The following is a 27,159-nucleotide window of genomic DNA, read 5'->3' as shown; positions in this document are numbered from 1 at the left end:
TGTTGTAAAAGGTAAAGGGACCCCTGACCATTAGGTCCAGTCGTGACCGACTCTGGGGTTGCGGCACTCATCTCGCTTTATTGGCCAAGGGAGCCGGCGTACAGCTTCCAAGTCATGTGGCCAGCATGACTAAGCCGCTTCTGGCGAACCAGAGCAGCGCACGGAAACGCCGTTTATCTTCCCGCCAGAGCGGTACCTATTTATCTACTTGCACTTTGACGTGCTTTGATGTAGAAGCGTGAAATTGATGACCGACGAGTCTGCTAAAGGCTCTATCCAGTATGTCTTCCCAAATACATTTAAGGATCCAACCAAGATCTGAGCACAAGAGCCCTCTCTTCTCTGGTGGCTTCCAGCAGCTGGTACTCAGAAATGTTGCTGCCTCAGACCATGGAGGTACAGCATAGCACCTGTGGCTAGTAGCCATTGACAGCCTTTTTCCTCCATGAATTTGGCCAACCCTTTTTTTCAAGCCTTTTAAGCTGATAGCCACCCAGTTGAACTCTGGCTCTGGCTCTGCCAAGACTCAAGGAGAGGCAATTTTTCCTCAGCCCTTAGTTATATACAGTGGTGCCCCGCAAGACGAATGCCTCGCAAGACGGAAAACCCGCAAGACGAAAGGGTTTTCCGTTTGCAGAGGCGCTTCGCAAGACGAATTTCCCTATGGGCTTGCTTCGCAAGACGAAAATTGACGAAAAATTTTGAGGTTTTTTTTTGCTCCAAAACCCCTTTTTCTGAATCGCTAAGCTGCTAAAAGCATTTTAGCAGCAAAACCGCTAATCCCTTAAGCCTTAAAAAGCCGTTTTTAGCCCTTAAAGTGCCAATAGCGCTAATAGCGCTACTCCGTCAATGGGCTTGCTTCGCAAGACGAAAAAACCGCAAGACGAAAAGACTTACGGAACGGATTCTTTTCGTCTTGCGAGGCACCACTGTATTGTGGCTTCCATGTAAGGTATACAAAGGAGGGCAGCGAATTCACTGTCCTGAGATCCTTCCTGCTGCAGCCCGGGAGACAGGAGTCCGCATTATGGACTCGGAGTTCTTAACGTTCCTCTTTGCCCAGACGAGAAACCTGACGAGAAGTGGATCCTCTTTGACGGCCCCGTGGACACGCTGTGGATCGAGAGCATGAACTCTGTCATGGATGACAACAAGGTGCTGACCCTCATCAATGGCGAGAGGATCGCCATGCCCGAGCAGGTAGGCCCGAGCTGCCCCCACAAGCCAGCCCCTCCAGCAGCTCCATGGCCGGAACTGATTGGTGGTTTCCGTTCCCCCACAGGTTTCCCTGCTGTTCGAGGTGGAGAATCTCGCCGTCGCCTCGCCCGCCACCGTCTCCCGGTGCGGAATGGTTTACACAGACTACAGTGACCTGGGCTGGAAGCCCTATGTCCTTTCCTGGATCGAGAAGCGCCCAAAGGTATTTGAGGAGGGGAGAGCAGTGGGTTGTAAAAGCGACCGGGTGCCGGGACCCCCGCGGTTGAGTCTGTCCTTTCCCCTCCTTGGAGGAAAGGCAGGATATAAACGTAATAAATAGCAACAGTAAAGTATCCCTAGCTACTGACCATGTGAGGGTCAGGGTCAGGGCCGGATTTTGGTTTGATGAGGCCCTAAGCTACTGAAGGTAATGGGGACCTTTATATGTCCAGCTGTCCTTTGTCAACAACAAATTGTCGTCGTGTTTTGTGTTGAATACTTGCTATATGGTCATTTATGGACCTCATAGGTATCTCAAGCCATTTGCCCATGTTGCCATGCAACCAGTCCATGCAGAATGTAGGCACCCTATATATAGAAAGGAGCAAACCAGTGATATTTTAGGGAGCAGGCTAGCAGGCGGGGCCCATGACTTACATCATAGGAGCCTACACAACACAAAACACTGTTGCTGTAGGTAGGTTTTATTTTATTTGTTTTTTATCTTATATTTTTGGAAATGTACAAAAAAATTTTCCCCCTTTAATTTTTTTGGGGGGCCCTACCCAAGAGAGTGGGGCCCTAAGCTATAGCTTGTTTAGCTTATACGTAAATCCGGCACTGGTCAGGGTGGGATGGAGAGGTCCTAGGGAAGCCCTGAAGGGACAAAAGAAGGGTTTGCGGGGGTCTTTAGGAGGAGCAGATCAAGTAGTTGACAGTCAGCAAGCTTCCCTTTGTCTCCATCTCCTCCCCTCCCAGACCGAAGGGGAAACCCTGCAGCGGATGTTTGACAAATTTACCAACAAGATGTTGACCTTCAAGAAGGACAACTGTCAGGAGCTGGTCCCTATCCCCGAGTACAGTGGGATCGTGTCTCTCTGCAAGCTGTTCACATCCTTGACGTCGTCTGATGAAGGGGTAAGTGGCAAGCGAGGGCCAGTCTTCCGCTCCAGAGGCCCTGGGGGCATCATCAGCCTCCGCCCTCCTCAGGCCACCTGGCATTTGGGGCGCGTTATGTGGCCCCCTTGCCACTCTCTAAAAAAAGAATTATTAAGAATATTACAATGAGTTAAAGTAAAAAAGAAAGAAAAAGGGAAAGCATACATAAAACATTTTAACAGACAGAGGAAAACAATAACAAAATGACATTGAAATATAATTAAGATTACAGAACTATGTAACATATATGTAAATGCATGAACTTATTGTTTTCCTCAAATATACAGTGGTACCTCGGGTTAAGAACTTAATTCGTTCCGGAGGTCTGTTCTTAACCTGAAACTGTTCTTAACCCAAGGTACCACTTTAGCTAATGGGGCCTCCCGCTGCTGCCACGTGATTTCTGTTCTCATCCTGAAGCAAAGATCTTAACCTGAGGTACTATTTCTGGGTTAGCGGAGTCTGTAACCTGAAGTGCAGTAACCTGAAGCGTCTGTAACCCGAGGTACCACTGTACATCGATTCATGGATCACTGTGGTTTCCAAAAATACATTCCAAATACAGTCATAACTCGGAAGTCAAACGCCTTGAGACTCGAACGCTTTGGCTCTCAAACGCCGCAAACCTGGAAGTGATTGTTCCGGTTTGCGAATGTTCTTTGGAACCCGGATGTCCGATGTGGATTCTGCGGCTTCCGATTGGCTGCAGGAGCTTCCTGCAGCCAATCGGAAGCTGCGCCTTGGTTTCCGAACTGTATCATTAAATTTGTCCAGATCATAGAATAGTAGCATTGGAAAGGACCACGAGGGTCATCTACGTTCAGTCCCCTGCAATGCAGGAATCTTTTGCCCAACTTGGGGCTTGAACCAGTGTCCCTGAGATTCAGAGCCTCATGCTTTACCAAGTGAGCTATCCCGGCACTGTTAAGTTTTGTTCCTAGGGAGGTGGCTTCAGTGGGTTTGGGGGGCAGTGGGTCTGAGGAGAGCTTTTCTGAACCCCCCAGCTGAATCCCGCGGACAGTGAAAACTACTCAACGGTGGTGGAGATGTACTTCATCTTCAGCATGATCTGGTCCCTGTGTGCGGCCGTGGACGAGGAGGGCCGGAAGAAAATCGACATCTTCCTTCGAGAGATTGAGGGCTCCTTTCCTAACAAGGTCACTTGCATGCACTTCCCACGAGGGATGGCAGCGATGGGTGGGGTGGGGTGGTGCTATGAGGCTGAGCCAAGTCCTGCAGCTGTTGTGCTTGCTGGATAAAGGGAAAGGTAAAGGTACCCCTGCCCGTACGGGCCAGTCGTGTCCGACTCTAGGGTTGTGCGCCCATCTCACTTAAGAGGCCGGGAGCCAGCGCTGTCCGGAGACACTTCCAGGTCACGTGGCCAGCGTGACAAAGCTGCTCTGGCGAGCCAGCACCAGCGCAGCACACAGAAACGCCATTTACCTTCCCGCTATAAAGCGGTACCTATTTATCTACTTGCACCTAAGAGTGCTTTCGAACTGCTAGGTGGGCAGGAGCTGGGACCGAACAACGGGAGCTCACCCCGCCACGGGGATTTGAACCGCCGACCATATGATCGGCAAGTCCTAGGCGCTGAGGTTTTACCCACAGCGCCACCCGCGTCCCTGCTTGCTGGATAGGCTACCCCAAAGGTGAAAAGAGGGCATGTGAGTTAATAGACCTAAAGGGAGGTGGGCAAGAAAAAATGGGTCTTCTCTCTCTGGTGTTAACGGAGAAATCTGAGGGCACCCTTGGACAAAAAATCAAGGACACCAGCCAGGAATACCAGAGCAAAACAGCAGCCAGTAGGCTTGGTCTTTATTGAAGACTGTCGTGACAGGACTCCCACCTGCCACAAAGTGGAACAAGATGGAAGCCCCAAACAAAAGAGCCCCCAAACTTTTATTAGCTGCTAATCACCATGTTACACCCCCCCCCCAACTACATCACAGTTACATCATGTACATCATAATCTGAGCATCCCAGACCCTGCCCCATGGTTCTCCTTGCCCTCCACCAAACACCCATCAAGTGTTACAAAAACGGAATTTACATTTCCCTGTTTCCCAGCCAAGTTCATCCCACCCTTTTGTCTTCATCTGGGTTTGTTATTTCTGGAATGGCTACCTGTCTGGCACTCAGGTATCAGGATGCCAGGGATTATCATTCAGGCAGAGGGGCTGCTGAGTAGCTGAGCTCACATGTCTATATAAATTTCTGAAGTTTTCCCTGTGAGCCAGTACATAGATAACATTTATCAGTGAATTGTTACATTTGGTATTGTGCAGCAGAGGCCCTTTGAATAGATAGGAAGAAACTGTGATGAAGTGTTTTGTGGGGACAAATCACAAAAGTCACAAAAGTGATTGTGCTGATTTTGGTAGTGGGCTGCATGTGCATGATATCTGCTGGAGGGGCAACACCCCCCCCAACCTATACATAAATCCCTGCAACACTGGGAAGGTGCACAGGGCATCCTTTTTGCCCACCTAACAGCCAGTTGCAATGAAAAACCCTTCCACTGCCCAGAGAGATCCATGATCCAGGCCCAGCTTTAGGCCTCTGCAAGGACTGCTGAAAACACACCCCTCTGACAAGCTAACTTCTTTCCCTCCCAGGATACAGTCTACGAGTATTACGTTGACCCCAAGCGGAAGCAATGGTCTTCCTTTGAAGATAAACTGCCCAAGATGTGGAGGTACCCATCCAAGTAAGTAAACAGCTTTTTGCATGTTGCCCAAGATAGAGAACAAGCCTTCTCTGCCAGTCCCAGGCAGGGAAGGAGGAGCTTAATGGGAGTGTGACTCAGCCCCTAAAACTTAAAACCTGTGTTCTTCAACCTTCTGTAGCTTAAAGCAGTGGCGTAGTGTGGGTTGCCAGTGCCCGGGGCCACTCAAAAGGGGTGGGTAAGAGGGAGGGAAATTCATGGTGTACACACGTGCATTCAATTCGTGTGGAGAAGCCATTTTCAGTAGAGCCCAGTGACAGAAAAGCTGATTTGAGACAACACTGGGCATTGAAATTTTATGCCCCCTAACACTTTTGTGCCCGGGGCAACTGCCGCTGTGGACGCCCCCCATGTTACGCCACTGGCTCAAAAGCAGTAGGACAGCGGCAGGAGAGGCAAAGGAGAGCCCTGCCTCACACCCTGCGTGCCAGGTTTATGGGATTTGCTGCCACAAGATGTAGCAGTTGGGAAGAAAATAGTGATGGATGAGGCAGAGGAGGAGGAGACGGGAGTTCATGAATGGCCGTTCGTAGCCAGGAGGGACTATTGCCTTCAAGCCTGGGGAGTCGGCCTGTGTGAGAAGCAGGTTGCTGGGTGAAGTGGACATTTGCTCTAGCCTAGCAGGGCCCATCTGAAGTTCTTACACGTAAAGAAAGTAGGAGGGAGAAGCAGCTAAGGGGGCACCATGGAGAACGGGCTCATTCTAGGGACGGCGGTGTCCTGTCTTCATTATGTGTGTGTGTGTGTTGGAGGGTCTCAGGCGAGTTTTTTGTCTCTTGCAGCAGTAGCAGGGTGTGAGTGACAGCAGAGGGGCACCTCTACGATACACACATAGTCCCCCCCCCCTCCCTTTGCCTGCCTTGTCTTGTTTCCCGCATCCTTTCCCTTTCTGGCTCCCGAGCAGCCTGCCTTCGCCGTGCCACCGAGTCGCTCGGCCGATCTTGTTCTCCGAGCCAGTGGCTCGGATCCCTTTCCCGCCCCTCGCTCCCCTAATCCGATCAGTGGCCTGAAATTGCCGGAACGTGGTCCCTGAGCTGCCACGGGCCGCCGGCCGCCTGCATCCTCGGAAGCCGGGTGGAGGGACAAGCCTTCATTAACAGTGGCTTCCTTCCAAGCTGTCAGGCTCCGGCGGGGGTGACAGCTGCGCCAATTGCGTCTCGTGTCGGATGTCTTCATGCATTTAGGCCGGTGTCCTTCCTGGAGCCATGACAGCCGCGTCGGGAAGGACCAGAACGGCCCCCGGGGCTCTGGCGCCCTGCGTGTGTGTAAGAGGGAGGGAAGCAGCCAAGCTTTGGCAGGTCCCAAGCATGGCAGGAGCTGATGCCTCGCCCCTGGGGCTGAGCCCGGGTCTCCCCTTCTCTTCCCAGCGCCCCCTTCTACAAGATCATCGTCCCCACCGTGGACACCATGCGCTACAACTATCTCGTCGACGCCCTCATCTCCAACCAGAACCCAGTGCTGCTGGTCGGCTTGGTGGGGACTGGCAAGACCTCCATTGCCCAGGGCGTCCTGCAGTCCCTGGACAGCACCAAGTGGGCTGTCCTGGTCATCAACATGTCCGCTCAGGTAACAGGTTGAGAGAGGGGAAGGTCCCGGCTCCGCCCCCTGGCACACCCCACGCATGGGCTCCGGGGACGTGGGCAACGTCTCTGTCAACGCAGGCCTCACGCTCCCCTCCCGCCTTTGCAGACCACGTCGACCAACGTCCAGAGCATCATTGAGAGCCGGGTGGAGAAGCGCACCAAGGGCGTCTATGTGCCTCTGGGCGGGAAGAGCATGATCACCTTCATGGATGACCTCAACATGCCTGCCAAGGACCAGTTTGGCTCCCAGCCTCCCCTGGAGCTGCTCCGCCTGTGGCTGGACTACGGCTTCTGGTACGACCGGGCCAAGCAAACCATCAAGTACATCAAGGTGAGGGCAGGATGCGGAGCCAGGCGAATTGCCCAGTGCGCAATTGCTGCGTGATGGTTTCCTCTTTGAAACAGACGCTCTTGGGGCAGGACTGGAACCCGGTTGCATACACGTGCCCGTTAGGCTTTAAACCCCATAGCAGCGTTGATGTCTGTCAGCGCCACGGCAGAGGGGAGGACGTTGCTCTGCACCCCACAGACCCAGCCTTGATTTCCCCCTCTGATGCCCCGCGGCCCTGTTTGCGAAAAGACAATAAAATAAAAACCCAGACACGTCAGGCGCAATTGCGCATTTAACGTAATTGTCTGATTTGGCTCTCCGCCGTTCAAGAACTCGGCAACCTACAACCAGAGACGACTGTGCATGGAATACTTGTTGTTGTCTCTTTCCGGGAGGCTGCACATCTGAATTTCAGGAGTGTGCGGTGGGGGGGGGGGCGAGAATGAGCGGGAGGGCGTGCCGCGCAGCAGAGCCTCCCGGCTGGAGTGTGGCGCATGCCACTGCAGCTATTACAGCCTCCACTTCCACTCAGGCCCCCCGATTTGTATGCTGCCTGCCTTCCTCCCCCCCCCACCTCCACCTCGGCGGGGTCCCTCTAGACTGTTTAGTCGTCGCGCTACTCAAACACTTTTATGGAAAGAGGCGGGCGGAGGTTGTGGGGGGGGGGGAGAGAGAGAGAGAGAGAGAGCGAGAAGTCTTTTATTTTCTTTTGGTTTTGATCCGTTGCCTGTTTGCCTTCCCCCCAGGACATGTTCCTGATGGCAGCCATGGGGCCCCCCGGAGGAGGGCGAACGGTGATCTCTAGCCGGCTTCAGAGCCGCTTCAACCTCATCAACATGACCTTCCCCACAGTAAGGGCTGCTTTGGTCTACGCAGGCCGGCCGGGAAGCTCCGAGGGCAGGGGTTAATCAGGCAACCACAGCCGCAGACGCCGCCTGGCTGGCCCCCCCTCGTGCGTGCGTGTGTCCACGCAGGCAACTTGGTTTGGTGGCGAGGGGCTCGTCCAGCTGGCCTTTTGGCTTCCAGAGTCTTTCTGAGATCAAGGGGGAAAGCTCCCCTTTCACCTCCGCACACCCGAGGTGCCCGCGGCCTTTTATTTTCCTCTCCTGCATAATGCAGGGCCCGTTGTCCAAATCTAAGTTGCCCAGGAGGCATGGGGAGAGCTTGGCACGGCGGACGATGGCGCTGGCAAGGAAGCGGCGCCGGCCCGAGATGAATCCAAAATGGCACCTCTTGCTCAATCACCCTCTCGTCCCATTCAGAGCGGGACTGGGCGGTGCCTGTTGCTGGGAACCACAGGAGGGCAAGGATTCTTGTGCTTGGATCCTGCTTGCAGGTTTCCCATAATGGGCATCTGCTTGGCCACTGTGAGAAGAGGATGCTGGACTAGGTGGGCCTGATCCAGCAGGCTCTTCTGATGTTCTTAGACCCATTGAAGTGAATGGACAGGACTAGCTTGGGTTCATTCATTTCAATGAGTAGGACTTAAAGGTAAAGGGGGCGCAAATTACTTGCCTTGCCCCGGGTGCTGACAACCCACGCTACGCCACTGAAACAGACACACACCTCTCGTCCTCGCAAAGATGGCCAGCCAGGTGTGCAGGGTTAAAGTAAAGGTAAAGGTACTCCTGACCATTAGGTCCAGTCGTGGCCGACTCTGGGGTTGCGGCGCTCATCTCGCTTTAGTGGCCGAGGGAGCCGGCGTACAGCTTCCGGGTCATGTGGCCAGCATGACTAAACCGCTTCTGGTGAACCAGAGCAGCGTATGGAAACGCCATTTACCTTCCCGCCGGAGTGGTACCTATTTATCTACTTGCACTTCGTGCTTTTGAACTGCTAGGTGGGCAGGAGCAGGGACCAAAGAACGGGAGCTCACCCCGTTGCGGGGATTCGAACCGCCGACATTCTGATCGGCAAGCCCTAGGCTCTGTGGATTTCCCGCTGAGCTGTGATGCCCATCCCAGAGATGGACAGGACTAGTTTGGGTTCATTCATTTCAATGAGTAGGACTTAGTGCCCCCTGTGCATTGCAGGGGGCAGGACTAGATAACCCTTTCAAAGCTATAGTTCTGTGAATCCGTGAGAGAAACCCAGGACAGCCCAGAAGGGGGAAGGTGACCGCCAGCTGCCTCGGGCCAACGCAGCAGGTGCTGGGGGATGCCACCCCATGTCATGCCCTCACCCCGAACAGGACTCCCAAATCCGACGCATCTTCGGCACCATGATCAACCAGAAGCTGCAGAATTTCGATGAGGGACTGAAGCCCCTTGGGAACACCATCACCGAGGCGACCGTGGAGCTCTACAACAACGTCGTCCAGCGGTTCCTGCCCACCCCGGCCAAGATCCACTACCTCTTCAACCTGCGCGACATCTCCAAGGTAAACAGGGGCCTGCTCAGACCCTGGGACTGTTCCCTACAAGCTCGGAAGGGCCTTGGGGACGGGGAGGGGTGGCAAAGGAGCCTGCGGAAGAGGGTGCCGCAGGTGAGGCTGTGTGGCCGGAAAACCATGGCGCGGTCACGCAGCGCTTCCCCATCCTTCAGAAGCAGGAATGGGAGGCAGGTGCCTTTTGATTGATGCCACTGCAAACACAAGGAGGGGGGCAGACCAACCACAAGTTCTGGGCTCATTCTGCCTCAGGCAAGGAAGCAAGTCCTTGTTAGCTCTCCACAGCTTTGAGTTAGAGAAGCTCCTGTCTCTCTCTCTCCCCCCCACCTTCGCCTTTCCCCTCGGTGTCTTCCTGACATCTTCATTTCTCTTTTGCCAAACGCTGCGGCTTTCTCAGAATCAGAATGTTTTCCACCCCTTTTGTCTTCTGCTCCTACATCTTACAGAAATGTCGTGGGGTTAAGCCAGAGACACAGGGGAGGCTTCTAAGCGGGGGCTGTACATATCTGCATTGCCCTCCATCTAAAGCAGCCTCCTTCCAACCAGGTGCTCTGAACTCCAACTCCCACCAGTCCACAGCCAGCCCAGCTGATGTGGGAGTTGTAGTCCGAGGCACCTGGAGGTCCCACAGGTTGGGGAATGCTAGTTTCACCAGCCCGTAGACAGAATGTGCCTGTTTCTGGGGTCTTCCTCTGCCTGAGACCCGGCAGATGAGGCATGATGGATTTTTTCCCTGCGTGTGCGATCCTCTGTGCCAGCCCAGGGGCTGGGAGCATTAGGATTCCAGGCGAGCTCATCTCCTTCCCGCCAGCGCCGCGGCGCTCCCACATCAAACGGGCACGGCAACTTTGGAGAGAGTTTGAAGACATCAAACGTGCGCTGAACGTTTGTCCTCGGCCCTGAGCCCTGTAGCGCTGCTCGTGCACATCAAACGCTCGCAGGTTGTGAGCAAGCCGGGCTGCTTCTGCTGCCAGGCCTGTTGCCCCCCTCCCTCCTGCTGCAGCAATCACTAGTCAGCTACCAGGAGGTGGTGGGGTGAGGGCAAAGGGGGATTTGGGATGCCTCTGCCTCCTGGGCAGCATCACCTGTGAGTGTTCCGGCTTAGAAGGGCCTTCTGGCTTTATCCTGGCTTCCCATAGGAGGGGGTGGTGGCTTTAAAACAGGATAGCTTTAAAACAGGATCATACATATCCATGGCGGAGGGGACTTACCGATGGCTACTAGCCACAATGTCTGTGCTCTGCCTCCACAGTCAGAGGCAGTAAATGCTTCTGAATACCAGTGACTGGAAATTGCAAGAGGGGAGAGTTGGACGCCGGGACCAAATAACACCGGGCCTAAACATTGGCTCCCAGGACATTTTCGAGCACAATTCAAAGTGTTGGGGCTGACCTTTAAAGCCCTAAACGGCCTCAAAGGCCCAGTATACCTGAAGGAGCGTCTCCACCCCCATCATTCCCTGAGGTCCAGCTCCGAGGGCCTTCTGGCGGTTCCCTCCCTGCAAGAAGTAAGGTTACAGGGAACCAGACAGAGGGCCTTCTCGGTGGTGGCACCCACCCTGTGGAATGCCCTCCCACCAGATGTCAAGGAAATAAACAACTATCTGACTTTTAGAAGACATCTGAAGGCAGCCCTGTTTAGGGAAGCTTTTAATGTTTTATTGTGTTTTTAATATTGTGTTGGGAGCTGCCCAGGGTGGCTGGGGAAACCCAGCAAGATGGGTGGGGTATAAATAATAATTTACTATTATTATTTTTATTGTTGTTATTATTATTGCACCTGGGTCCTGCTTGCTGGTCTCCCATTGGGGCATCCGGTTGGCCACTGTGAGAACAGGATGCTGGACTAGACGGGCCACTGGCCTGATGCCTCAGGGCTCTTCTTGTGTTCTTAAGCCTCCGGAGAGAGGGCTTGGCAGTGTCGCTTGCTTGCCAACCTTGAAAAATATGGGTTATTTAAGATTTCCGCCCTCTGCTTCTCACCGAGCAAGGCAGGTCCTGTCAGCATCGCCCTTGAGCCAGTGTCACCAACTGGACTCATCCACTTCAGCCCCGACTGGGCTAGGCGAGCTGGGTAGCACTTCCAGAGACCACCTTCCTCACAGGTACAGGTTCAAGTGCCGTGGACTCACAACTCAGAACTGTGAGCACCGCAAATCACCGCAAATCACTCCAACAAGAAGACAGTCGTTGTACAGCAGAGTACAGCAGAGCATAAATCACTCGGACGACAGCGCTGAAGAATATCTTCTTTTATTCACTAACAGCTACTGTACTATACAAACTATATACAAATGGAGATGCTGGACTGCACTGAGTGTCACAGCTGCTTTCTGCAGCGACCTTATCTACACAGAGATAACACTCAGTCTTTTTCTCTCCCTGACTGACTCACTCACTGACTCACTCACTGACCGACTCTCTCTCTCTCTGATGTGGTGCTGGAGCAGAATAAGTAGATATAAGAACACGCCTCCTCCTCTCTGCAGAAACAGCAGACTGCTCAGGAGATTCTTGGGTATGGGAGGGATGAAATCTCCTCAGGTCCTGGTAAATATGTCCTCAGGACCAGAAGTGTACAGTCATGGAATTGTAGAGTTGGAAGAGATCCCAGGGGTCTTCCAGCCCAACCCCCTGCAATGCAGTCAGATGGTGGTCTGAGCCACTGAGCTGTGGTGACGACCCTTCCTTGGGACCAGAGACAGGCGCATTTAGGGCCCTTTGCCGAGGGTGGGATGGCTCTCCTTGGAAGACCAGCTGGAGGTGGGGCCCATCCTCGGGGCTGGCCTAGAAGATGCTTGCCTGGGGTCCATAGCGGTTCTGTCCTCCCCGCTTGTCTCAGGTTTTCCAGGGCATGTTGCGAGCCCACAAGGACTTCCACGACACCAAAGCCAGCCTCACCCGCCTGTGGATTCACGAGTGCTTCAGGTACAGATGTCCTGCTTGCTGCCTTCTGCCACTGTGCAAGAGCCGCCTTTTCCATCCCGGTGCCTGAGAGCAGTGGTGGGAGTTCTCTGTAAGGCCCCCCCCCCCCGGCTCACTTTCATCATTTCCTGCTGTTTGTGGAGGCTTTTCGTGCTCTGCCCCTCGGTGCCATGTCTGCTTGGGAGACTCTGCCTGTGGGCAGTGCCCTGGCCATCAGAAACGGACATTAACAGTCGCCAAAACACCCATGTGATGCCCAGGCGCAATTGCCGGGTGGGAGAAGAGGGTCGCTTGGAGCTGTTTAGCTGTGGGTCTCGGAAAAGTCCTCCTACTTCCCAAAGCCGCTTCTGGGCTTTACGGAATTTGGGTGCCTCTTCCCCTTGGCCTGGACCCCACAAGGAGGCTTCTGGATTCATGGGTGACCTCCGAGCACATCGATCCCTTTTTTTCTCCGTCAGGGTTTTCTCCGACCGTCTGGTGGACGCTGCAGACATGGAGACCTTCATTGTCCTCTTGAGTGAGAAGCTGGGCACGCACTTTGACCTGACCCTGCACAACCTTTGCCCCAACAAGCGCTCACCCATCTTTGGTATGTAGCGGCTGTTCTCCGGAGCTGGAGGTGGGGAGGCCAAGGGGGTGTGTGATGGAGGTGCCAGTTTAAAGATCCCCCAAATCCCCTTTGGGGTTGTGAGATGAGGTGGTGCTGTCCGTCTGTCTGTCTTAAAACTGGTTCCTGATTGGAAGTTGATTGACTTCATCATCCTGAGTTGATGAATCATTTAGATCTCCATCAGTTTGCACAAGGAAGAAAAAAAAGCACATGGTTCATTTTTAGCTTGCACACACACACACACACACACACACACACACGTTGTATCAGTCATCTTAGGAGATGTATTTGATTTTGTTTGTTTGCTGGTTATTAATGTTTAAAATTGCATCTCTCTTTTCTACCATATGGCACTTGAGCTCATCCGAACCATTCTCTACTTGCCATGATGACTCTGCTCTGCCTCCACCAGCTGTTGGAGGCTGCAGGAGGGGAGACGGGCTCTTGCCTCCGAATCCTGCTTGCAGGTTTTGCACTGAGACTTCTGCTCAGCCGCTTTGACGACAGGGTGCTGGACTAGAGGGGCCACTGGCCTCATCCAGCAGGGCTCTTACTCTGCTCTCTCATGCAGACCTGGGAAGAAGGGCCTCTGCTAAGGGAGCATTCCCTGTCCACCGTTTTTCAAAGCGCTTGCAGTCGTGGTTGTGAAAGATTGAAAGGGGAGCGGAGTAATAAGAACAGATTCCAGTAATACAGTATGATCCCATCTTACTTGCATTTAACTTTCATGATTGAAGGCCGCTGGTTGACCTCCCGCAAGTGAGAGGCAAGCAAGGAGGAGAGCTTAAAAGCCCCTTTTGCCTTGGGTAGCTGGCTTTTCAGCTCTCCACCTTATTTGGAAAGCGAGATGCTCTCTGCCCTGGGATGCTCGCGTGGGTGCGGTTTCAGTAAATGCGTTGTTGTCAGTGGCGTAGCGTGGGGGGTGCAGGGGGGGCCGGCCGCACCGGGCGCAACATCTGGGGGTTAGGGGGCGCAAATCCACGGGTTAGGGGGCGCAAATTACTTGCCTTGCCCCGGGTGCTGACAACCCACGCTACGCCACTGGTTGTTGTTGTTGTTTTGAAAAACCCCACATAAGATGCGATCGCGCCGTAATACCGATTGCCCCTCCAGGGGACTTCATGCGCAACGTCTACGAGGACCTGACAGACATGGCCGTCCTGAAGGCCGAGATGGAGCGTGCCTTGGGCGAGCTCAACCGGACGCCAGGAATGGTGCCCATGCGGCTGGTGCTCTTTCGGGACGCCATTGAACACAGTGAGTGAGAGGATCCTGGCTGAGACTTCCCCCCCCCCCCCTCTCTCTCTCTCTGCTGTTTTCATGAGAAGCCCCCCCCCCCATGAACTGGCATCGGGGAGGACTCTTCAGCTGAGTCCGGAAGGCTAGTTTACCCCCGGACCAGGGTAGCACCCTCCTGCAGGTGGGGTTTGACAGCCACTCGCTGATTCTCCCTGCAGTAACACGCATCGTCCGGGTGATCAGCCAGCCGCGAGGCAACATGCTGCTGGTGGGCATCGGTGGCAGCGGGCGCCAGAGCCTGGCACGGCTGGCCTCCTACATCTGTGAGTACTACACCTTCCAGATCGAGGTCTCCAGGCAGTACCGCAAACAAGAGTTCCGGGAAGGTAAGGATGCCCGTCGTCTCCCTCCAGCTTTGGGAGTCTGGCCCACAAAGCCAGCCTGGGCTAGCTACACACCCTCTCCTTTGACCGGCCCTCCCCTGGCCGTTATTTCCCGCAGACATCAAGAAGCTGTACCGCCAGACCGGGGTGGACCAGAAGCCCACCACCTTCCTCTTTGTGGACACGCAGATTGCGGACGAGTGCTTCCTCGAGGACATTAACAACATCCTTAGCTCTGGGGAGGTGCCCAACCTGTACAAGCCAGATGAGTTTGAGGAGGTTCGTGTCTCTTCCGTACCCCATGGAGCTCTGGAAAGACTAGGACTGGGGAGTGCAGCGCAGGAATCCGTGCCCTTCTGCTTCCTGCTGCAACAGACAGGCAGAATGAGTTCTCCTCCTGGGAAGGGAGAGGGTGGCAGCATGAGAACAGGGCCTTCTCTGTGGTGGCCCCCCGTCTGTGGAGTGTTCTTCCCAGGGAAGCTCGCCTGGCACCTTCATTATACACCTTTAGGTGCCAGGCAAAAACGTTCCTTTTCTACAAGGCCTTTGGTTGATCCGATTTACATCCTAAATAAATAAATAAATTCAATCATCATCAGCGGCAGCAGCAGCAACAACAACTTCTAGCTGGGAGATTACCAGCTAGAGGATTGTTGTTGTTGTTGATGATTGAATTAATAGTCCCAGGCAGCGCATGATTTCTTAAAAAAGGAGAGGTACTGAGGCTACATATTAGGAGCCACCTTTTTGAACCAAGGAGCTATTCCAAGCCACCCCCACCCCGCAAAAAGCCCCAGATGTGTGTGGACCTGGCTCCTGTGGAAAGACACTCGTTGTGATGACTCTGGTAGGGCTGTGACCATCGTACCTGGTCTCAGAGTTGTGACCCTGCCTTGGAGCCTTTCCCCCTAGCATCTGAAGACCTGCAGAGCTTGAAAACCTCCCTCTCCAGGAGCTTTGGGCTTCCTGCCTGCCCTTCCTCTCCCCTTGAGCACCTGAGTTTGGAGGGGTTGAGCCTCTGGGCCTGCGTGAAGCCCCAATAATTATATTTAGAGGGGAATTTAGAGGAAGCTGCCTTACCATTCTGGTTCTGTGCACCCAGGTTCATAGAATCATAGAGCTGGAAGGGACCACGAAGGTCCTCTAGTCCAGCCCCCTGTTTTGCCCAACATGGGGCTCAAACCCATGACCCTGAGGTTCAGAGTCTCGTGCTCAGCTGGTTAGAGCACGGTGCTGCAACGATGCCTTATGAGGAACAGCTAAGGGAGCTGGGCATGTTTAGCCTGGAGAAGAGGAGGTTAAGGGGTGATATGATAGCCATGTTCAAATATATCAAAGGATGTCACATAGAGGAGGGAGAAAGGTTGTTTTCTGCTGCTCCAGAGAAGCGGACACGGAGCAATGGATCCAAACTACAAGAAAGAAGATTCCACCTAAACATTAGGAAGAACTTACTGACAGTAAGAGCTGTTCGACAGTGGATTTTGCTGCCAAGGAGTGTGGTGGAGTCTCCTTCTTTGGAGGTCTTTAAGCAGAGGCTTGACAACCATATGTCAGGAGTGCTCTGATGGTGTTTCCTGCTTGGCAGGGGGTTGGACTCGATGGCCCTTGTGGTCTCTTCCAACTCTATGATTCTAGGGTTCTATGCAGGTTTGATCCCCGTATGAGACAGCTGCATCTCCCTGCATTGCAGTGGGCTGGACTAGATCAGGCATAGGCAAACACGGCCCTCCAGATGATTTGGGACTACAATTCCCATCATCCCTGGCCACTGGTCCTGCTAGCTAGGGATCATGGGAGTTGTAGTCCCAAAACATCTGGAGGGCCGAGTTTGCCTATGCCTGGACTAGATGATCCTCAGGTTCCCTTCCAACTCTCTATGATTCCACCATGCTCTGCTCCTCTCCTTGGCACAGAAAGTTTGAGGCAGAGCTAGTGAGCAGCACCTGAACTGATGACACGGAGCGGTTCGTTGTTTCCACAAGGGGCGTTTCAAAACTGGCAACAGGTTCCTTTTCCTTGATCCTCCTTCTTTCCCCTCTCTCTGCCCCCCACCCGCCTTTCCGTCCCCAGATCCAGACCCACATCATAGATGCAGCTCGGACAGAGGGCATCCAGGAGAGCCAGGACAGCCTCTTTGCCTTCCTCATTGAGAGGGTGCGGAACAACCTGCACGTGGTGCTGTGCCTGAGCCCAGTCGGGGATCCGTTCAGGTGAGGGGAGGGGGAAGCTGCCGGGACCATCGGAGCAGAGGCTGCTGTCTAGACAGGCACAGGGGCGGCTTCTGCTTGGAGCAAGAGCGACCCCTGGTGGACACAGGGGCGGCTGGATAAAAACGGCTGTTAACGGCAGGCGAGGTGAGGTGGGCAAACCAGAGGGCCGTGGCCAAGGAGTAAGGGAAGCAGAGAGAGGCATAGTTGGCGCAATGCCAACCCACGGCTCTCTCCGCTGTGCCTCAGGAACTGGATCCGGCAGTACCCTGCCCTGGTGAACTGCACCACCATCGACTGGTTCTCTGAGTGGCCCAAGGATGCCCTCCTGGAAGTGGCGGAGAAGTACCTGGAGGGCGTGGACCTGGGGACCGTGGAAAAGGGGAGCGTGGACACGGTGAGGGGGAGCCCCTGTCCCTCCCAAAGCGGCGCAGAGGGGGGCCGTCCTGAAGGTTGGCAGGGCTCGTTTGACAACGAGAAACCAAGCCGTTAGTGCCTGCAGAACACTCTGACACTGGATATTCAGCAGGCGGCTGCTGAAAACTCCGCCAGGCCTATGCATCCTTCCACAGCGGTTAATTGATGCGCTTAATTTCTTTCTTTTTTTTAAAGAAACCTGTTGTGTGGTTTCATCTTTTTAACGCTGTAAACCACTGATATAATTTTTTATGGCGCAGCAGTATACAAATACAGTGGTGCCTCGCAAGACGAAAAGAATCCGTTCCGCGAGTCTTTTCATCTTGCGGTTTTTTCGTCTTGCAAAGCAAGCTCATTAGCGGAGTAGCGCTATTAGCGCTATTGGCAGTTTAAGGGCTGAAAACGGCTTTTTAAGGCTTAAGGGATTAGCAGTTTTGCTGCTAAAATGCTTTTAGCAGTTTAGCGCTTCAGGAAAAGGGGTTTTGGAGCGGGGGGAAAACTCAAAATTTTTCATCAATTTTCGTCTTGCGAAGCAAGCCCATAGGGAAATTCGTCTTGCGAAGCGCCTCTGCAAACGGAAAACCCTTTCGTCTTGCGGGTTTACCGTCTTGCGAGGCATTCGTCTTGCGGGGCACCACTGTATCTTTTTATAAATAAATGCCTGGCTGCAGGCAGTGGGTGAGGGTTCCTCTTCCCAGCTGCATGAAGGCAATAATGCTTCTGATGGCCAGTTGCTAGAAGCCACAGGAGCGCTTGACTCTTCCTTGTGGGCTTGACACTGCGGCTCTGGCTGGCCACTGTGAGAACAGGATGCTGGACTAGATGGGCCTCCGTTGGCCTGATCCAGCCCCCAGGCTCTTCTTTAGGTTCTTTGGGCCTGATTCTGTCTCTCCTCTCCATCTTGTCTAGATGCAAAAGCGAGTGGCTAGGATCTTTGTGACCATGCACTGGTCCGTGGCCAGGTACTCGCAGAAGATGCTGCTGGAGCTGAGGCGCCATAACTACGTCACCCCAACCAACTACCTGGAGCTGGTCTCTGGCTACAAGAAGTAAGGGGGCTCTTCTGGTCTCTCTCCAGGGAAGCCGAGTGGGAAGGCCGAGAGCCGGGGAGTGTATGGAGATGATGATGATAATAATAATAGTAATAATAATAATAATAATAATAATAATTTATTATTTGTACCCCGCCCATCTGGCTGGGTTTCCCCAGCCACTCTGGGCTCCTTCCAACAGAATAGGTAAAGGTAAAGGTACCCCTGCCCGTATGGGCCAGTCTTGACAGACTCTAGGGTTGTGCGCCCATCTCACTCAAGAGGCCGGGGGCCAGCGCTATCCGGAGACACTTCCGGGTCACGTGGCCAGCATGACATCGCTGCTCTGGCGAGTCAGAGCCGCACACGGAAACGCCGTTTACCTTCCCGCTAGTAAGCGGTCCCTATTTATCTACTTGCACCCGAGAATGCTTTCGAACTGCTAGGTTGGCAGGCGCTGGGACTGAACAACAGGAGCGCACCCCGCCGTGGGGATTCGAACCGCCGACCTTTCGATCGGCAAGCCCTAGGCGCTGAGGCTTTTACCCACAGCGCCACCCGTGTCCCCTATTCCAACAGAATATTAAAATACAATAACCTATTAAACTTTAAAAGCTTCCCTAAACAGGGCTGCCTTCAGATGTCTTCTGAATGTCAGGTACAGTGGTGCCCCGCAAGACCAATGCCTCGCAAGACGGGAAACCCGCTAGACGAAAGGGTTTTCCGTTTTTCAATGCACTTCGCAGGACGAATTTCCCTATGGGCTTGCGATTTATTTTCGCTCCTCACCCCCTTTTTCTAAACCGCTAAACCGCTAATAGCCTTTTAGCAGCTAATCCGCTAATCCCTTAAGCCTTTAATAGCCGCTAATCCGCTAAGCCGCTAATAGGGTTGCTTCGCAAGACGAAAAAACCGCAAGACGAAGAGACTCGCGGAACGAATTAATTTCGTCTTGCGAGGCACCACTGTAGTTGTTTATCGCGATCCATGGGCGGCCCAACTTCTGGGCTAGACTGGGCTGCAGCGCAGCCACGGAGCCTTCCCCTTCCTCCTTTTGCAGGCTCCTGGCTGAGAAGCGGAAGGAGCTCTCGGACCAAGCCAACAAGCTCCACAACGGGCTCTTCAAGATCGATGAGACCCGGAAGAAGGTGGAGGTGATGACGCTGGAGCTGGAGGAAGCCAGGAGGAAGGTGGCGGAATTCCAGAAGCAGTGCGAGGAGTACCTGGTCATCATTGTTCAGCAGAAGCGAGAAGCTGATGAACAGCAGAAGGTGGGTGTCCGAGTCCGGGCTCCTGGGATCCTCTGCTCGGTCGGTAAACTAAGGTCCACGGTTTAAATTTTGTGAATACATAAATCTGGCAAGACTTACAGCATTCATAAGGGGACAATCGGACCAGAAATTATTAAAAGAATGGGGTTGTGCAAAAGAGTATATGAAAAAACATTGTTCTGGAGTAAGTATATTGGTATGTAATGAATGATGCTTTACAGGGTTAAAGAAAAGAAAAAATGGTGTATATAAAAAAAAAAGTACAAAGATGAAAGTAATCTAACCAGACACAATACAGTAAGAGTAAATTTATTGAGGTCTTAGAACAAAGGAAGGAAGTCAGTATGTGTAAATGTACGTAATGATATGTTTTTTTTTTCTGTAAATGTGTGCTTTTTCGTTTTCGTTTGGTTTGGTTTTGTTCCCTTTTTTTCTTTTTTCTTTTCTGCTTTTTTTTGTATGTTCCGTTCTGTTTGTTTGTATAGTATTATTTTGGATTCAATGTTTGCAATTTTTGTTATGATTTTGCATTGAAAATAAAAAAAAAACAGGAAAAAAAAACACTAAGGTCCACGGGCTGGATCAGACCCAGTTGCCTTCTGGATCTGGCCCACGGACGGTCCAGGAATCACTGTGTGGGTCGCCAGCACATGCATTGCCAGCGTGCATGTTCATTCCCTCTCTTTCACATGGTGGCAGCAGCAGCGATGCCTCCCTCCCTCCCTCCTCCTGGCTTCTCCCTGCCCTGCCTAGAGGAGGAAGGGGGCTGGGCTTTGTTGAGCCGCAGCTGGCTGAGCGCCCCTCTCGAGCGACCGCCATTTAAAGCAGCCCCTCTCCGGAGCCCTTTCGCACGCCACTCATTGTCCCTCTGCTGCCGCCGCCAGCCCCTGCCGCTCACAAGACACAGGTAAACCTGCCTGATGCTCTTGCATATGTATTTGTCAAAATATAGTCCAGCCCCCCACAAGGTCTGAGGGACCAGCCCCGTTTGAGGACCCCTGGTGCTGAGACTTCTCCTCCCCCTCTCCCCCACAGATGGTGTCAGCCAACAGTGAGAAGATTGCAGCCGAGGAGATTAAGTGCAAAGCTTTAGCGGACACCGCCCAGAGGGACCTGGAGGAGGCCATGCCTGCTTTGGAGGAAGCCATGAAGGTAGCCAGAAGGGGAGGGACATTGTAGAAGCCATGCCCCATGGGCTGCAGGGGCTGCTAAGTTAGGCAGCCGATAAGAGCTGTGCCAGATCTCTGGTGAACCAAACAGCACAGCGGAGTTTGGGCCGGGCAGGATTTGTGACCTTTCGGGTCATCAATCTCTTTATCTTCGACCACAATCTTATGTACCATATTTTGTTCTTTCCTTTTTTTAATCTGCCACGCTAGTAGTTTCCCAGATTTATTTGCATATTCAAAATTCTTTTGTCTCATCCTTTTGATGTTCCATTCCACTTCCTTGTTTATTATCATAGAGAATTGCGCTTGTAATGTTTTTATGTTAAGTTTCAATTTTTTATCATTAGGTCTATCAATACGTTTCTTCTCATTTTCCATGATTTGTTTTAAGATTTCTTTTTTCCCTTTCTCTCTGTATTTGTTTTTAATTGTGTTCTGTTGTATAAAGAAACCTCTCATAACTGCTTTGCCAGCATCCCAGACTATACTTGCTTTTGTTCCTTGATTCATATTGTTTATAAAATAGTCCCTCATATATTTTTGGGCATTCTCTACTATTTTTTGATCATCAAAAAGATTTTCATTTATTCTCCATCGGAAAGATTTTTCTTCAAATCCTTTTAAGGTACATTTTATTGGATTATGGTCAACATCACAGCGGAGTTTGGGGCGGGCAGGATTTGTGACCCGCAGAGTTCCTCCGCTGCAATGCGCATGACTATTTCACTTCAAACAACAGCATTGTGTTTCTTACCGACTCTAGACAAACGGAGAGATCCATTCCACCAAATTGGCGCTCTCCCAGCTTCCCTGTTAGAAGGCAGTAATGCCACCAACCTGCTTGGCATTAAAAGAGGATTAGAGATATTCGTGAAGGAGGAGGAGAGGGCTGTCGGAAGTTACTAGCCAGGGTGGCTGTATTCTCCCTCCACTGTTGGAGGCGGCAGTGCTTGCAAATGCCAGCTGCTGGCAGATCCTCCTCGCTGGCATCTGGTTGGCCCTGTGCCAGCAGGATGCTGAACTAGATGGTCCATTGGGCGGATCCAGCAGGGCTGTTGTCATGTTCTTAACCACACAGCATTCTGTGCCTGTGTGCATGCTCTGGCGCCACCCTCCCTGCGCAGCCCCAACATGCTGAGATTTCCCAGCTGTGTGGTGGTGGCTGGAGATTTAGGATGCTCTCCAAGGGTTAGAAGGGTGTGTGTGTCCCCCTTTCCTTCCTGTTTCCATGCTCTGACTCCCTGCCTGACTCTCCCTTTGGAGCAGCCGCTTCTGAAAGGCCCCTGTGCCCCTTTTTCCCTCCCCCCAGGCTTTGGAATCGCTCAACAAGAAAGACTTGACCGAGATCAAGTCTTACGGCCGCCCTCCCACCCTGGTGGAGACAGTCATGCAGGCGGTCATGATCCTACGAGGCAACGAGCCCACCTGGGCCGAAGCCAAGAAGCAGCTGGGTAAGTAAGGAACCTAAGGCAAGCCCAGAGACAACGTGTGTGCCGACAGATAACATGGATCTGGACCGTGATGCAGCGGGGGGGGGGGGAATCCTTTCCACCTGTCCCACTGCCCCCTCCCCAGACCTCTTTTTTTCTGGGAGGGCATTTGCCGCCAGGGTTAGAGACAGCCTGCTTTTGGGCTTCCTGGAACTGTCCTGTTTTGGTCACTCTGTGAGGCCTGGTTGCAGAAGTCCGAAGTGCCATCAGCACAACCCAAAAGGGCTCTCCTGGCATCTCCCAGCTCCCCTGATCCCGATTCCGCTTCTCCAGGTGAGCCCAACTTCATTAAGCAGCTGGTCTACTTTGACAAGGACAACATCTCCGACAAGGTGCTCAAGAAGATCAGCGCCTACTGCTCTCAGCCGGACTTCCAGCCAGACATCATTGGGCGCGTCTCGGTGGCTGCCAAATCCCTCTGCATGTGGGTTAGAGCCATGGAGGTGAGCATCAAAAGCTCCGTCTGTGGAAGGGCCCGGCAGCAGCTCTTTGCATGGTGGGAAGACGCTTTGGGGTTCGATCTTTGCAGGTAGCACTCCATCCTCTGCTTCTCCCCACCTTCTCCTTCCCAGATGTACGGCCGCATTTACCGTGTGGTGGAGCCCAAACGCGCTCGAATGAATGCTGCCCTTGCCCAGCTGGCAGAAAAGCAGGCCGCCCAGGCCGAGGCTCAGGAGAGGCTCCGAGAGGTCAGTCGGCCTCCGAGGGCGATCCGGGAGTGCGGTTTGGCTGCAGGAGTCATGGAGACTCTTGGCCTCTCCTTATTGCGACCACATTTAACTTGTGGCATCTCAACCACATGCAGTTGAAGTCTTGACTGGTTAAAATTCTGTGAGTTAAATCCAAGCTGTAGGAATGGATATAGACACTTGGAGAGGATATACAGTGGTACCCCGCAAGACGAATGCCTCGCAAGACGGAAAACCTGCTAGACGAAAGGGTTTTCCGTTTTTCGATGCGCTTCGCAGGATGAATTTCCCTATGGGCTTGCTTCGCAAGACGAAAATGTCTTGCGAGTCTTGAGATTTTTTTTTGCTCCACACCCCCTTTTTCTAAGCCGCTAAACCGCTAATAGCCTTTTAGCAGCTAATCCGCTAATCCCTTAAGCCTTTAATAGCCTTTAATAGCCGCTAAACCGCTAATAGCGCTAATCCGCTAAGTCCGCTAATAGGGTTGCTTCGCAAGACGAAAAAACCGCTAGACGAAGAGACTCGCAGAACGAATTAATTTCGTCTTGCGAGGCACCACTGTATTGTTTAGTTATTGTCCTTCCTTGCTCACGTTTGTGAGATCAGCAGAGTACCATCCTTTGCAGCTAAACCTGGAAGCGAAGTCAAGGTTGATTTAATAAACCAGGATGCTTTAAGGCAGACTGGATTTTCCTGGTCTCACCCCTTTTCTCCCCCTTTAAAAACAACAATCACACACACATGTGAAGAGATAAAAGTAGTGTTTACTTACATAAACTAGGTCTTGAAGCAGCAGTTGCCGTAGCAAAACGAAGGCAGGTTTAAAACTGCTATCTAAGTTACAAAAGTACAAAATGTACGTTCAGAAGTGGTGTCTGAGCTGCAGAACTCAGACATGCACGTGAGGGTTAGCTTGGAAGCATGATGAAGAGAAACGATGCCTTATGAAGAACGGCTAAGGGAGCTGGGCATGTTTAGCCTGGAGAAGAGGAGGTTAAGGGGTGATATGATAGCCATGTTCAAATATAGAAAAGGATGTCACCTAGAGGAGGGAGAAAGGTTGTTTTCTGCTGCTCCAGAGAAGCGGACACGGAGCAATGGATCCAAACTACAAGAAAGAAGATTCCACCTAAACATGAGGAAGAACGTCCTGACAGTAAGAGCTGTTTGACAGTGGAATTTGCTGCCAAGGAGTGTGGTGGAGTCTCCTTCTTTGGAGGTCTTTAAGCAGAGGCTTGACAACCATATGTCAGGAGTGCTCTGATGGTGTTTCCTGCTTGGCAGGGGGTTGGACTCGATGGCCCTGGTGGTCTCTTCCAACTCTATGATTCTATGATTCTAAGGATGCCCAAGCAAGAAGGAAGGAAGCATGTAGGAAGACAAAGGAAGTGACCTCTCTAGCAGTTTTTTCCAGGAAAGCTCTGTGAGCCTTCATGTGCCTGTTGGGTTTTCCTGATGCAAAAAGAGCTTTCAAAGCTGGGGTGCAAGGCCCTCTTGGCATGCTGGCTCCAGAAGGCTAAGGACGCTTGACCGAGGGCAGTTTGGGGATGTGCATTTGAACCAGACTTCTGTGTAAGATGTGGCCCTATTGTCTAATGGAGGTGGTAGGGCGTTCCCTCTGTGCATCACCCCAGGCCAGCCCTTGTTGGCATCTTCCCAGCGTGGAAGGCCCTGGCAATGGACCTGCTCCTAAGGCCTCCTCTCCACCCTCTCCCCAACCCCTGCTCAGGTGGCAGAGAAGCTGGAGATGCTGAAGAAGGAGTACGAGGAGAAGCTGGCCCAGAAGGAGGAGCTGCGCAAGAAATCGGAGGAGATGGAGATCAAGTTGGACCGGGCCGACAAGCTGGTGTCGGGCCTGGCGGGAGAGAAGATCCGGTGGGAGGAAACAGTCAAGGTATGACCCATGGAGCTGCTCCACACCCCCTTGGAGTAGAGTGTCAAGTTTCGACAGGACCTTTTCTAGGGCCCAGCAAGGGAGACCAAAGCCTTGGGACGTGCAAGGGGGTGAGGGGAGTCTACAGGGCACAGAAGACGCTGAGCTCAGAGAATAGAAGGCAAAGGGAATGTGGGGTGCAAGGAAAGAGCTTTTTAATATCTCCAAGGGCCCCTTTGCAAGGGGAACCGTCTCCTGGGCTCCGTCCTTCCCCTGATCCCCTCCTCCTCCTCCTCCTTCCCTGCAGGGCCTGGAGGAAGATATAGGCTACCTGGTGGGGGACTGTCTTTTGGCGGCCGCCTTCGTGTCCTACATGGGGCCCTTCCTGTCCAATTACCGGGATGACATTGTCTCGCACATCTGGATGAAGCAGGTGAGCCTGGTGGCCCTTTCCTCAAAGGCCAGCTTCTCCCTCCCGCCATTCCTGTACAAGAAGCCCACCCTTGGTGGAAGGACACGAGGCTAGCAGCCAGGAACTGGCACTGCCCCACATGCCACATCATACATGTTCTGCAATGGTGAAAAATCAGTCTCTTAGTGTGGCAGCACCAACACTCTGGCCTCCCTGCTTGTTGGCATCACGCCAGAGCCTTTCCTGTGCTCTTTCCGGCACCTGCTGAAGGCATTTTTCTTTAGGCCAGCCTGTCCAGACCTGTAGAATATTGGTGTGAGTTCTGATCTTGCTTTTAATTTACTGCAGATCTCATCTTTTGAACGTTGCTTTTACTGATAATGTTATGGTTTTATTCTCTTTGCAAACCACTTTGACGTTTGTTTGGTTGGTTTTTTGCCACCACATGGGGTATAAATTTTATGAAATACAGTGGTACCTCGGGTTACATACACTTCAGGTTACATACGCTTCAGGTTACAGACTCTGCTAACCCAGAAATAGTACCTCGGGTTAAGAACTTTGCTTCAGGATGAGAACAGAAATCGTGCAGCGGCAGCGCAACGACAGCGGGAGGCCCCATTAGCTAAAGAGGTGCTTCAGGTTAAGAACAGTTTCAGGTTAAGAACAGACCTCCAGAATGAATTAAGTTCTCAACCCAGGTTATCACTGTAAAGAAATAGCCGGTTTCAGCCTCCCAGGGTGTCAGCTGGCCAGGCTGACCAATGAGTAGCTCGGAAGCCGTGTCTGTCGCCTTCCGCTCATGGGAAGAGCAGGCCGTTCTGAGTGGGGCTTGACTGGCTTCCCTGCTTCTGCTCCCCACCTGCAGACTCGAGAGCTCCACGTGCCTTGCTGCCCCCGCTTCACCTGCGACAGCTTCCTCGCCAACCCCACCATCGTGCGCAACTGGAACATCCAGGGCCTGCCCTCGGACAACTTCTCTACCGAGAACGGGATCATTGTCACACGAGGCAACCGGTGAGCCTCCGTCTCCAAGAGGGAGCTCAGGGCTCCCTGCACCCCCCGGGGAGGCTTTTCAGGCCCTCTCCCCTTGGATGATCTCTTGGGGGTGGGGGGCACCCAGAGGTCCAAAGGTGAGATGCCGAGGGGCCCCAGCGCGCCTCAAGCCCCAATGTGTCTTTTCCAGGTGGCCTCTCATGATCGACCCCCAGTGCCAGGCCACGAAGTGGATCAAGAACATGGAAGCCAAAAAAGTAAGGAGGAGCTCCATTGCAGATGCTTGCTTCTCTAGGTTTGAACCCCCTGCCCTGTGATTTCTGCACCCCACACCCTTGTCCCTGTTTGCTGTTGCAGGGCTATACAAATGCTCGTTCCCCTTCAGTTCCTTTTTTTAAAAAAAAATATTTTATTAAGGCTTTTACATAGAAAAGAGAAAAAAAGAAAAGAAAAATACAAAAATACAAAAAAAGAATACAAAAACAAAAGAAATACAAATAAAAACATTTCCATTTTCATAGTGTTCCTTGCATTTACTTATTTCCCAGGCTTCCAAGTTAGAAATTTAATCAGCAAATCCCTTCCCTCTATCTTATCTTAATCTTTGTCTTAATATTTCGGTATATCTTAATCTTTATCTTAATTCAAATTTTTCATACTTAACCGCATTGTTGCTAATAACCCTTTAACCTCCATCCAATGTCATTCTAACAGTCATTAATCTTATAATATTTCTGTAAATAGTCTTTAAATTTCTTCCAATCTTCTTCCACCATCTCTTCTCCCTGGTCTCTGAATCTGCCAGTCATTGTTGCCAATTCCATATAGTCCATCATCTTCATCTGCCATTCTTCCAGAGTGGGTAGTTCTTGTGCCTTCCAATACTGCGCAATAAGTATTCTTGCTGCCGTTCCCCTTCAGTCCCAGCCCCCTGTTCCTGCTTCTAAGCAGAAGTGCATTCAAATGTTGGGCTAGCAGCTGGATCCAACATCTGTTTGCCTGCCTGGGAAATTCTCTGATGTGGGTGGCAGCCAGAGAGGCGGCGTTCTGGTGGCCCTC

General features: G+C 52.4%; 1 protein-coding gene across 1 annotated transcript in view; it reads left to right on the top strand.

The window, feature by feature from the left end:
• DNAH2 (dynein axonemal heavy chain 2) overlaps positions 1-27,159 on the top strand; it is a 152,635-nt gene that overhangs the window by 97,932 nt on the left and 27,544 nt on the right. Inside the window, exons 44-69 of the mRNA XM_083409992.1 lie at positions 1,064-1,200; positions 1,283-1,420; positions 2,176-2,334; positions 3,360-3,512; positions 4,974-5,065; positions 6,451-6,649; positions 6,773-6,997; positions 7,744-7,848; positions 9,189-9,377; positions 12,228-12,313; positions 12,769-12,899; positions 14,034-14,177; positions 14,378-14,545; positions 14,661-14,821; positions 16,616-16,755; positions 17,002-17,149; positions 18,079-18,218; positions 19,261-19,471; positions 20,507-20,623; positions 21,950-22,091; positions 22,404-22,573; positions 22,703-22,819; positions 24,549-24,713; positions 25,000-25,125; positions 25,973-26,121; positions 26,291-26,357. Coding sequence (XP_083266118.1) covers positions 1,064-1,200; positions 1,283-1,420; positions 2,176-2,334; positions 3,360-3,512; positions 4,974-5,065; positions 6,451-6,649; positions 6,773-6,997; positions 7,744-7,848; positions 9,189-9,377; positions 12,228-12,313; positions 12,769-12,899; positions 14,034-14,177; positions 14,378-14,545; positions 14,661-14,821; positions 16,616-16,755; positions 17,002-17,149; positions 18,079-18,218; positions 19,261-19,471; positions 20,507-20,623; positions 21,950-22,091; positions 22,404-22,573; positions 22,703-22,819; positions 24,549-24,713; positions 25,000-25,125; positions 25,973-26,121; positions 26,291-26,357 — 3,779 coding nt within the window. The remainder of the gene's footprint in view (positions 1-1,063; positions 1,201-1,282; positions 1,421-2,175; positions 2,335-3,359; positions 3,513-4,973; positions 5,066-6,450; positions 6,650-6,772; positions 6,998-7,743; positions 7,849-9,188; positions 9,378-12,227; positions 12,314-12,768; positions 12,900-14,033; positions 14,178-14,377; positions 14,546-14,660; positions 14,822-16,615; positions 16,756-17,001; positions 17,150-18,078; positions 18,219-19,260; positions 19,472-20,506; positions 20,624-21,949; positions 22,092-22,403; positions 22,574-22,702; positions 22,820-24,548; positions 24,714-24,999; positions 25,126-25,972; positions 26,122-26,290; positions 26,358-27,159) is intronic.

This window comes from Podarcis tiliguerta, assembly GCF_965153285.1.
Source record: "Podarcis tiliguerta genome assembly, chromosome: 13".
In the NCBI taxonomy this organism is placed as follows: domain Eukaryota; kingdom Metazoa; phylum Chordata; class Lepidosauria; order Squamata; family Lacertidae; genus Podarcis; species Podarcis tiliguerta.
Note: the sequence above shows the minus strand (reverse complement) of the source record. Positions and strands in the feature narration are given on the sequence as shown.